The 12,160-nt window shown below is 41.0% G+C and overlaps 1 protein-coding gene across 1 annotated transcript in view; it reads right to left on the bottom strand.

The window, feature by feature from the left end:
* ITGBL1 (integrin subunit beta like 1) overlaps window positions 1–9,466 on the bottom strand; it is a 142,265-nt gene extending 132,799 nt beyond the window's left edge. The window contains exons 1-2 of the mRNA XM_082073904.1: window positions 9,238–9,466; window positions 7,760–7,971 (exon numbers count right to left, since the gene is read on the bottom strand). Of these exons, the coding sequence (XP_081930030.1) occupies window positions 7,760–7,971; window positions 9,238–9,338 (313 nt within the window). The 5' untranslated portion in view covers window positions 9,339–9,466. The remainder of the gene's footprint in view (window positions 1–7,759; window positions 7,972–9,237) is intronic.
* Between the last annotated feature and the right edge of the window lie 2,694 nt (window positions 9,467–12,160).

Raw genomic sequence — 12,160 nt, forward strand, 5'->3', positions numbered from 1 at the left:
GTTAACATGATAATCACCAAATGGCTATATGAGAAAGAAAGGGAAAGTGGTTACATTTCATCTTCTGAACTACGGCCTTGGAAAATAGGTTATTCACAACAGAAATCTGTTTCAGACATCCAGATTTGTTGCTAGTTTAAAAGTCACAGGAATTCCTTGCAGGATGAGTCAAAAACTATATAGGTGTACAACTGAAAAGACAAAGAAAATCCTTTTTTTTTTCTTTTTTTTTTTTTTAAGCGAACATACACACTAGAACATACAGATATAGAAATTGATTTGATTATGTAAGTTTTGCTCTTCATCACAGACAAATGTCATTCATTATTCATCTCTAAAAGAAACGCCTGTGTCTTAATCTGACATAAAGCTATTCAAACTATATACCAGCTCTGCTTGTATCCAAGAATTTCTGAATGGGAAAGGATGGATAAGAAATGGGTCTGGAGAGGAAGAGAATTTCCTTAATAAATGGGGCTTCTGACTTCTGAGACTCAATGAGCTTGAACCACTGAGTTTAGCAAATACCTAGTTACCTTCTGCAAAACATAATTTAAAAAACTTGGAGTGAGGAAATACAGCATGAAGAAACCTGTGTTACATGACAACAAACTGCTTTGCCATATGTGTTCCCCACATTTCAGACAGACAAATGGACTAAGGTAAATTATTAACATTCATATCTTGCTTTAAATACATTATCAAGTTTGTAAACTAAACCGTTTCAAATGTCAGGAAGCAACCATTTCCCTCCTGTCACTGAAGCGTAAGTCCACTGGAGAAAACCATAATGAATGCAAAATGAAAAGATGCATCATGGTGCCCAGCTATTTTTGCATTCAATAGCCTCTAACAGGTTGCCCAGAGAGGTGGTAGATGCCCCATCCCTGGAGACATTCCAGGCCAGGCTGGACAGGGCTCTGAGCAACCTGGTGTAGTTGAAGATGCCCCTGCTCATTGCAGGGGGTTGGACTAGATGACCTTTGAAGGTCCCTTCCAACCCAAACTATTCTATGATTCTGTGATTATATCATTGCTGCTACTCAGGTGGAAAGGCAGAAGGGTGAAGCAGGTCTTAAAAGCTTCAGGAATGTAATTGCTCTTTTACTGCTTGAGTTGGTGTTCCAGCCCACTCCCTATGTGCCAACTCAGAATCCTCTACCGCCAAATAAAGACTCACTATCACTAGGAAAGGAAGCTTTTAAATAGCCTTTTAAAATGTTGTTTAAAAGAAGAACATTTTTTCATTATGTACTCAGACTTGGAACAGAGGAGCAGAGGAAACATACTTCACTGGGTTTGGACATGTGTCTTTTCCATCTACAGTTACAGGTATGAGCAGGACTTGCAAGTGATTTGGGCCAAAACAATAATCTCTTTCTAGGGAAAAGTAAAAAAACCTCCAAGAACTCAAAAAAAACCCACCTCAAATAAAAGAAAAAAAAAAGAAAGCAAAACCAAACCCAAAACACACACACACACATAATCAAACAAACAAACAAACAAAAACCAACCTCAAACAGACAAACACAAATCCACACAGAATTCCAGCTCCTTCACCTTTGCCTTATTCTGCACAGTCCTTCCAGCTCTGAAGGAAACTGGACTCCAGCAATACAACTGCAATGCACCACAAAGTAATGTGGCCTCCCTTCACCACATACTCCAGTTAAAACATTTATAAGTTCCAGTACCACATACATACTTTAGGGCCTTTCTTTGCATGGAAGACTAGCACTGGTCCTTTTTAGACACAAATTGCCCTTTTTCCTAGGATAGCACTAGCAGTGTGTTCCTTCTTCCTAAGAAATCTCATAGAAACTTTTTAAATCAGTGACATATTCCTTGTCCAGGCATACTAACTGTGAATACCTACACTGAAAGGTCTATAGTGCATTGGCAGAAGTGATGGATGGTTTGAAGCCCCTTACAGGACCAGCTATCAACAACAAAAAAAAACTTTAAATAAGCATAGAAAATCTTACCAAGCCAGTCAGTTTGTCTGACAAAAGCTGCCATAAGAACACTTGCTGACACCCATCCATGGATGAAGCAGGTAGTATGATTAATACACTCTTCTGTAACATTAAGTACATCATCTCTTTTCTATCATCTGTAACTTTTTCATATTAATGATAATGAAACATAAGCATTCATCAAAGGGCTCAGTCTGTGAAAGCAGTTTTGTCATGAAGGGCATGTTTTCAAATAAATAAAAAAAAGACTTCAGCTCCTTATCAGCCTGTGAATGGCATAAAACTTCAAACTCACTTCAGAACACTCACAATGTCAAAACGTGCACAATGGTTTTCTTTTTCTCTGCCAACAGATAAGATTGTCACCCCAGTCTAAAGAAGGGCAAACGGTGAAGGAGATGTTGCTCCCCCCTGGCTTTGCTGGTGGTGATGGCCAGAGGGGCTGCATTCCAGCTCTGCCAGGTGATCCAAAAAGCCTCTCCTTCCACATGCCCAGCATATTCACATTTAATTTTCAAACTAGTATGAATTTGCCACGAGTAATATCTGGACGTGAGTGCTATAGTTTGAAAGGGACAAAGGAATACATGTGCTCAAAATGAGGGCTAGGCATCTAGCAACAAAGCATTTAATAAGATACTTTTAAAATGCCTCCCTTCTAGTAATTTTCCGCACTGTGCCTCTCTCTGAGCTGCTTCCTCGTGCCTCAGTCTCCATTGCTATAGAATCGTAGAATCATTTTGGTTGGAAAGGACCTTTAAGATCATTGAGTCCAACCATTAACCTAACACTGCCAGGTCCACCTCTAAACCATGTCTGTATGAACCTCATCACCTTTTAAACACCTCCAGGGATGTACATGCTTCATTTGTGGAACTAGAGCTATTGTGGAGTTATCAAAGGCTACTTGAGTTTACCTAGACCAGGTACAAATACCATAAAGCTGAGTATAACACTGGCTTTAGCTTGAGCTTTTTAAGTCTGCTGAGACCCCATGCACTTAGCAAAGTAATAAGTATGCCATGAGGTCTATGCTATCACAATTTCACTTCTCCTAGAATCTGAGGGACCTGTTTTGAGATGAATATGTATGCTATTATCACACCTACAAACTCCAGCTCTGGGAAGAAATGTCACTTGAAGCCAAGTTCTGAAATCCAGACTAAAGCAAACAAGGTCAGAGAAGAACTGCAGCGTCCATTTTGATCAGTAGCCTCCTGCCCTATTTTTAACTTGTTGGTTTTTTTTTTTTAGGAGGCTCCGTCTTCAATAAGCACATGTACCACAGCTGAATCTTCACAAATGTAGCCTCTAAAAGAGAAGAGGCTTACACCTGTTCTCAAAATCCAGGGCTTTGAACTTCACTTGGGATCAAACGGCAATCAATGCAGATCACAGACTGGCTTTTCTTCGCACTTTTAGCAAGAAATGGCGCTCAATGAAAAATCAGTGTGTCAGACCTCCCTTCAATACAAATACAAAGGTACAGTTTTTAAAGTATTTCCAGCTCAACTAAGACAGCTCTGCCTAAAAACACTATTCAGCTTTTTTGCAAAGAGCAGTCCTCAGCTCAAAATGCTCTCAAAATTCCATTCTCAATTTCCTAAGTCTCTCCAACTGATATATAGAGCTCACACAAACTCACACGGGTGCATAACTATGTATTACATCAATATTTTAATTCAGATATATCTTGTATTTCTGCATTCACTCCTTGTCAATTTAATTTTTCATGTGTGCTCTCTACATAGTATAAAGCCTTATAGAGGGAAAAATAATGGCACTGATATCGTTCTGTCCTTCACATAACTATGATAACACTTATGGCTGTGAAAACCTACAGCTAACACTGCCATTACATTGCTGAACTAGTCTTAAAATAGGAACAGCACTTACAGTAACTACAGCTTTAGAGAAAGAAACAGAAAAATCTTTCACTGGCCTGAACAGTGGCAACAAAAATTCCCCAGCAACTGCTTATGGCAGTTGTGAACCATGCAGTGCAGCTATTCAGTACATGTAAAAGGTATTTCATTTTGGAAGAAACATTTTTTTATACAATCTTAATAACTATGGAAAAACAAAACCGATGAATATAGTTCTGAGCAAAGAGAAACCTTCATATGTTGCTCGCTATGCTGTCACTGAATTGTATCTGCCCCTTGATCTCACCAACTACGAGTAGTGCAATCATACTGATTCATGTCCCAGCTGGTCATTGCCATGGTCCATTATCTACAAACATCTAAAGTGTTCCTACTCCAGTTGGCCATGGAAGTCTACACTTAGTTTACTTTGTCGATGTTCATTAATCACAGGCACAGTAAAAATTATTAACTAAAAAATAACTCACTAAAATGGGTTTTCCTCTATACTGCAAAACCACGGGGAAAAAAAAAATCAAGCAGCGATGTGATAGGAATTAGTGCCGCATTCCACTTTCCTTTGCACACAATACAGACTCCACAAATGCTAAGAAAGCCTGAGGCAAAAATAAACTCTCTGAGGTCAAAACTACCATTTGCAAATAAACAGCAACCAGTGTATTTTCTGCCCCGAATGAAGCATAAATCCTTTGGGGTTTTGTTTCAGTGTTTTTGCATTTTTCCTCCTCTTAGTGCAACTCCTTGAAGACCATCAGCAAATGACAACATAAAGATGTCACCAACATTGCAAAGAGAATTGCATTAACGGTACTCTATTCTTCTCTATACCCCGTGACATGGCAGGCAGATTAAAAGGCCACTGAGGAGGGCAATGGACTCGGTGACGTGGACTACAGCACTTTATTTCTCTTCTTTCTGTCTGACTCCGTCAGAGATCACTATTTCTTTATCAATCTCAGCGGAATAAAAGGCAAAAAAATATTCAGAATTCCTTCCAAAGCACCTGGAAACATCATGAAAGTGAAATACAGCAGGGAAGTCTCAAGGGAGAGTAAAAAGTACAGAGACATTTGTATCTGCTCTTCTTCACTACTCATAGCTTAATCTCTTTTCCATTGCTTACATCAGGTGATCAGATAAAGCAAATCATATATAGATGGACATTTTTTCTATCTTCAGGCCTTCCCTCTTCAGAATATGGGTGTCTAATGACTGGTGCAGAAGGTGGATCTGACCCAAAAAGCACCTTAAGGATAATGAGCTGCATATTGAGCACCTCAGTATTTTGTTTAGCTTGAGACAGGAGAGGGAAGTGGAGGGTTGTCTGAAGTGACTGGCAGGGAAACACAGTTATCTTTGGCACGAGTGACTCAAACAACTCTGCCTGTCCAACTCTGAATATGAACATCACTGGTCATCAGACATTAATCACTTGAAAAAAAGCATCCTTCTGGCAGCTTGAAAAGTAGCTGTTTGAAAGAGCATTAGTCTCAAATACCATGGCTCTCTAGAGGAATATTCAATCAGTGTCTGGAAGTTCTGTATGTGGTACCGCTCAGCAGCAATTGCTGTTGTACTCATCAGGATAGACCAGCAAGGAAATAGGACAGTAGACACCAAATCAAAAATAGGTAAAAATAAATAAACAAATAGATAGATAGATAGATAGATACAAGGAGAAGAAACACTAAGAGAACTGCAGTAAGAATCTTTGGCTATTCACCCAGAGGAAATACAATTTCATCAACAAGTAAAAAAATTTCCTCAAAAATGCAAAGAAAGCGAAGTATGTCATACACAGAAAAAAAGCTCAGTGGTGTAATTTTAAGAAACACCAGAAGTAGTGGTTTACTGAAGGATTGTTGTGTGGAGAGCGTGTTATTCATGCAACATAAGGATCAGTCTTCTGCCAGTTATACCAGATCTTCCCATCTTTCCTATTCTCCCATCCTCCCTTATACACATAACTTGAAGTGACTAAAAATGTGGTGGAGGGAATGAAGAGGGTAGCAAGCACAGGTTGAAAGTAGGAGTTTCACCACTGGATCCAAATCCCACTTCACAGCCCCAAAGGAGTTACCTGGGGCCACCCACCTCCAGTGCTGGGCAGCCCTGGACTCCAACAAAGTCAGTTGGACTGTCAGCACCATTGTCAAAAAAACAACACAAACAAGTAAAACCCCTAATCCTTTCACAGCTGTTTCCCTCCCCATGACTTGTACTGCATTTTTTACTACTTTTTTTTTTTCCAGAAGAGTGAACTTGAATTATTTAACATCTCAATGGCAACGCAGCCTCAATACTCCATCTAGAAAATGTGATGACTACAAAAAATTGTTTTTAAAAATATATTTAATTACTTAACATTCACATCTTGGAACTGCTCCATGAAGTCCTACACAAAAGCTAAATATTCTTAGAAATCTCTTGGTTTTGTTTATCCTGTCAGTACTCCTTTCCACTAAAGCACGAACAGAGCTTGCAGCTGCTGTTTGTGACATTAACTGAAACATAATAGTTGAGTTTGTTGCAGAATATTAAAATTGGAGGATCTTTCAGTTTCACCTTATACAATTACCCCAGCAATAATAGCAACTGTACTGAAATCACACCACCAAACAAAAATGTCACATTTGGGACAGCAAAGCACTGAACTGATCAGCAGAGTCCCAATATTCCTTACATAACTGGACTTGACATTGCTGACTACAGAGTCTATAAATTAGTTTTTCACAAAACTCTAGAGCTATAAGTTCCAAATGCAAATATTTTTCTCATAATCCCATCCTTGATCTTTTCATGTTATTATTGGACTTCTTATTCTTAGCTACATTGTTGCTAAAATAAGTTGCTCTTTTTTTCCTACAAAATTTGCCAAACCCACTGCTGGAATGCACTTGTATTATCCTCTTACTAGCAGAATTCCTGTAATATTCCCATTGACCTAATTGCAGTTTTTGGCCTGAAAAGATGACACGTTTGTGTGAAACTAGTAAAGCTGTTGAAGCAGGGATACTAGAAATGAAGTACTCTTGTGGCCCCTTTCATCAAGCTCCAAGCTGAATCCCTTTAGGAATGTGATGGTATTTCTTCTGCCTACTTTTTTCAAAAATCCTATTCTAAGCTGCTTAAAAAAAAAAAAAAAACAGTCCAAAATCTGGCCAAAATAGCACAGAAACTTAAGTAAAGACAGCTGGAAAGATGAAAGAGTGATAATGTTAAGATGCAAACCAAGCAACATGTTCCAACAACTGGCAGGGACTAAATTCTGTCTCAGAAATGTATGTTATTTCATCTGTCATTAAAGAATACAGTGTCAGTGGGGAAATCTCTGAAACCACAATACAATTACATTGTTTTAAGTCTCTATTTGGAAAGCATTATCATTACTTAGAGAAAAACAGAGTTTTCTTATTTATACACCTGTTACAGCAAACATTCCTCCTCCTAGCAAAAGAGGAAAAAAGATAATGACAGGACAAAACTGATTATGCAGAGATGGTTTAAAGCTTTGGTAGATACCATATGCCATCACTAAAAATGTAGTTCAAATGCAGCAGTATTATACGAAAAACGCAAGCAATATCGTGTCCTGTATTAGATTTACAACACTGTTTACAGAGCCTCCATCCCAAAGCAGCTTCTGCTTTTGCCCCTGCTGCAGAAGCAACTCACTCTGGGAAAAGTACCATTTTATGGCAGAGGCAGTGGGTTTGGCATGGATGCTTTAGTTTGGTGAAATCCTTGGATGTGCCCAAGGATTTTAGACTCATGGTTCCGGAACACATAATGTAACCGTGTCTCTACTGTATCAGTGTGCTGTGTTCCCAACATGTTTCTGGTTATCATATACACTCTTAAGTTTCTAAGTTTCTGTCACCATTGCAGCTTCCTTACCTGCACAGACCTTCCCATCGTAGACCTCGCAGACCCAGTCGTGGCACTCGCAAAGCGGACCATAGTATTTGCCGGCCTCGGTCACTTGACAGATGCAGACTCCGCACTCGCACCTGCCTCTGTCACTGCACAGCTTCCCCCCCGGGACACGGCACCTGAGCTCCGACTCAGCCCGGGACAGCCGGCATGAAGGAGAACTACCCAAACCACTTCTGTGGAGGACAGCAGAGAGAACAAGCTGCAGTCAAAGCCGGGGGCCACAGCTCAGACCCCATGAGAGCTTGGTTCATGGGAAACCACCCTCCTGCCATGGCTTCAGCCAGTCCCCACATATTGGTTTTAATGACAACACTTTAGTTATGGTTGTAAACTATTACTTGCCTCAAATCACCCAATTTTCTTCTCTTTCATCAGAAACCTCATGGCTACCTGCAGCAATGTTTATATTATTTTTTACTTACCTTGTTAACTGCATTAGGCTCATCTTTTTCACTATGCATACCTGGTGTATATGCATATACATGTATAGTTGGATCATCTATCACGAAACATTTTGATCCGAATTATTCCAAAAGGTTTAGAAAAGATGTATACATCCGAATTTCTAGGTAGCATACCAAAAGAAAGCCTATGGTTGATTCCAATATATGTGCCAAAGTAATCCTTCTGGTTGTCAGATATATAGGATCCATGCTTTCATTGGAAAATGAAACCAAAGTAATCACTGCTTTCCATGCAACAGTGTAGTTCGTAGCAGTGGTTTTAGTAAAGTCAGCAGAATCTGGATGCTGGATCTGAAGATTTGCAGCTCTGTCATGCAATTGTACCGTGCACTGGAGCACACAGAAATTAGGACTTTCAGGACATACACAGGTAAAATCTCACCTTGCCTCATCAGGAGTTGGATTGCAGGAAAAAGACAACAAAGGACTGGCCAAGCCAAAAATAGGTGATCACAATGCTAAGAAGTACAGAGGATTAAAGTTACTATTACCTGCACTTCTCAGACACTAGGTTTTGCAGGTTCTGGAGCCAAGGAGCTGCTGGCTCCTGGAGCAGGCAGGTGCTGACACTGGTGGAGGGGAAGAGCAGAGGACAGTGTGCCTTGCTGTGCCAGTGCCCCAAAAAGCAGGAATACACAGGCGTTTGTGTTGAGGTGCCTGCTCCACTCAGGCAGCAGAATTTAGAGGTTTGGGTGTAAAGAGTCATCACCACCCAGCTCTTCCCCCTTCATTGCAATAAAGGTCTGTGTTTCTGGCATGAAATACCTCATTACAAATAACCCCTGCAGTGTGCACAGCACCTATTGAGGCTCACAGCGACCCAGAGTACCTTCCCTCAGTGCAACTTGCAAACAGGCAGAGGAAGAGATCACAAACCTCCCCACTGCTCCCTCAGCAGCCCAAGCCACCACACTCCTGACAACTCGTAAATCAGTCGCAACCCGCCCCTGCGGGAGGCTTCAGAGCCGCACTTACCGCAGGGCCAGGGTCCCGGCCGGTGGTGTGGGGTGACCAGCCGGCAGCCGGGTGACCAACAGCAGCAGCACCACCAGCCCCGGCAGCCCCTGTCCGGACATGGTGCGAGCTGCGCTGCGCCACAACCGGAGCACTCCTGCAGACGGATGGACGGACGGACAGACGGACGGACAGAGCCACCAGGCGTGCGGAGACCTGTGAGCTGGACAAGCCCGGCTCCAGGGCTGCTCCCCCCGTGCTGTGGTGGCTGGGATTAGCTGCCTGGGAGCGGGATTTGGGCAGCGCTCTGGGAGGGAGGCCGGTGCCAAACCCCAAAGTTTACAGTCTAGGCAGGGAAGTAATTAGAAACAGTTGTGCGGCCAGATGGTTTATTTTGATGTTTTAAAAGTAGCCCGTTCACAGATGTGAATGTACTGTCTCATTCTCAAAGTGCAGGCACCGTAAATATTTGAGGCATGTGTATCCCCCTGTCCTTTGATGGGTGTCTGCTTGGGGATAATCCGCGTAACATGGTGGGGGAAATGTGCTGCCCTGACAAGATAGGACCAGTGCCCCCCAGCTGCAGCATCCCTGTCTGCCTGATGGAGCTTTTCCATCCCTGTGGCTCCCCAGGGCCATTCTTCCCTCCCCTCCTTTCCCCAAGGCAACCTGGGCGCCACAGAATAAAAAAGATATAAAGCCACTGGAGAGTGTCCAGATGAGGGCTATGAAGGTGGTGAGGGGTTTGGAGAAGAAGCCATATGAGAAGCAGCTAAAGATACTTGCTTTGTTCAGCCTAGAGAAGAGGAGACTAAAAGGAGTCCTCAAGGTGGCTACAGCTTCCTCACAAGGGGAGGAGGAGGGGCAGGCGCTGATCTCTTCTCTTTAGTGACCAATGACAGAACCTGAGGGAATGGCAGGAAGATGTGCCAGGGGAGGTTTAGGTTGGACATCAGGAAATGTTTCTTCCCCCAGATGGTGGTGGAACAGGCTCCCCAGGGAGGTGTCACGGCCCCAAGCCTGACAGTGTTCAAGAAGAGACTGGACAACACCCTGAGACACATGGTGTGAACTGCGGGGTTGTCCTGTGCAGGGACAGGAGTTGGACTCGATGATCCTTGTGGGTCCCTTCCAACTCAGGACATTCTATGATTCTATCATTCTATACTCACAGCATTGCAGCGCGCAACACAGCTGGCTGCCAACCTACACCAGCCTGAGCGACTGCAAATTAAAAAATATTATTAGTTAGCCATTTCCTAATGCCTCATTAAAACCCCATTGGAGCAGTGGGAGATTTTGTAAATGCTTTAAAACTAAGCTAAAATGAGGGAAAGTCTCTCTAAGTAAAGTGAAATTCATCAGGAATGGCCACATGGATTTCTTTATGCTATGGAAAAGTTGCAACAGTTTTTGAACCCCCTCGTTGTTCTGGGAAACTGCTGACTGCCCAATACCTCCCTGGGATGGAAAGCTTTTAAAGAAACAAACTGCCACTACAAAAAATTGTCAGATATGGGTGTCCTAGTCTACACACACACATACGTGCATTTTTCGAGCAGGCGGCTGACAGAAGAAACTTTCACTGGTTCCAGAGCCTACATTGGAGATTAAAGCCCTCAGCAGCTTTTTGAAAAGGAATAACTCTTGTTTTATTTTCATATTAAATATCTGGTATACCACAGATCATACTGTTCTAGAAAATATTTTAACATTTGCGTAAAAGTCCTTTGACTCTGATGATGCCTTTCTCAAAAGTGTTATTTGTTGTCTTACATTTAACATAGTAAATTCAAGGGTACAATTCTGAGGATTACTGCTAACATCACTGGTTCTGCTAGTGATTTTCCTGAAAAAAAAAAAAAACATCTGGTCTGCTGGTCTTGCAGATACCAAAAGAACCTTTAAAATCCAGCTTGGGGCCAGTAAAATCCAGCTTTTAGTCAAGTGCCCCTTCCGTTGAAACAAAAAATTTCATTGAAACATAAAAAAAAAAGATCAGACAAAACCTGTTCTAGAGTATTTGTAAGTATACATTCTTATTCCCTGAAGATATACAGCTTAAAATTGAACATGATTCCAAAGGACCATTAAAACATAAGACTTTCGTCTTATTTTAATATGCTATATTGAAGTTGCGAAGTGTAAAACTTTGCTTTCTGCTTATAGTGTACTATCCTCTATATGACGCATAATTTTGCCCTAAAACATGAGCAAGTAGAATAAGGATGCAAAAAACTCTAAAAGCCCCATATATAGCTGCTGTATATCATATACTAATTTTTAACAGTTTTGCAAATATGTTACAGAATTTTCTCATGCAATGTCGCTGGTAAAAATCCTGTATTAATAGTCATCTGTTGGCTTCAGTCCTGTGAATGTGCACAGTTGTGCAAACCTCAAGCATTTCATTTTGCTGGATCTAGTGAAAAGGTAAATAAAATTGATAGACCTTTATTTCTGACAGTCCTTGAACTTTGAAGTCCGTGCTTAATGCAGCACCGTGTATTCTATCTGTGAGATAGTTTTTCAAATTTATTTGTAGTGCTAAAAAAAAAAAAAAAAAAAAAGTTAAAACCCCTTAGATTCAAAAAGGGAGCACTTTTAATAACAATATGATTGTCAGAAATTGTACTGCCAAAAGCCTGGAGTCAGAGAAGAATAAATAGAAAGCTTTGCATTTTAAACAATAGTAATTCTCTTTTGGCACTAAATTTATCTTTAATCCAAAACTAAAATGTTGCCATCTGTTCATCTTCCTTGTTTGTCCCTGTGCAGACTGGTGCTGATAGGTATTCATAAAACCTTCAAGCAGCCTGCAAACTATAAAATAACTTCAAATGTACAAGAAGAAGACATCCATCATGATATGCTGACCTTTTCACTCTCTTATTTTTTTATTTATTTACACCTGTCAAAGTTTTAAGTAATACACAACTTTTGC

The sequence above is a fragment of the Streptopelia decaocto genome (genome assembly GCF_964273445.1).
Source record: "Streptopelia decaocto genome assembly, chromosome: 1".
NCBI lineage: Eukaryota > Metazoa > Chordata > Aves > Columbiformes > Columbidae > Streptopelia > Streptopelia decaocto.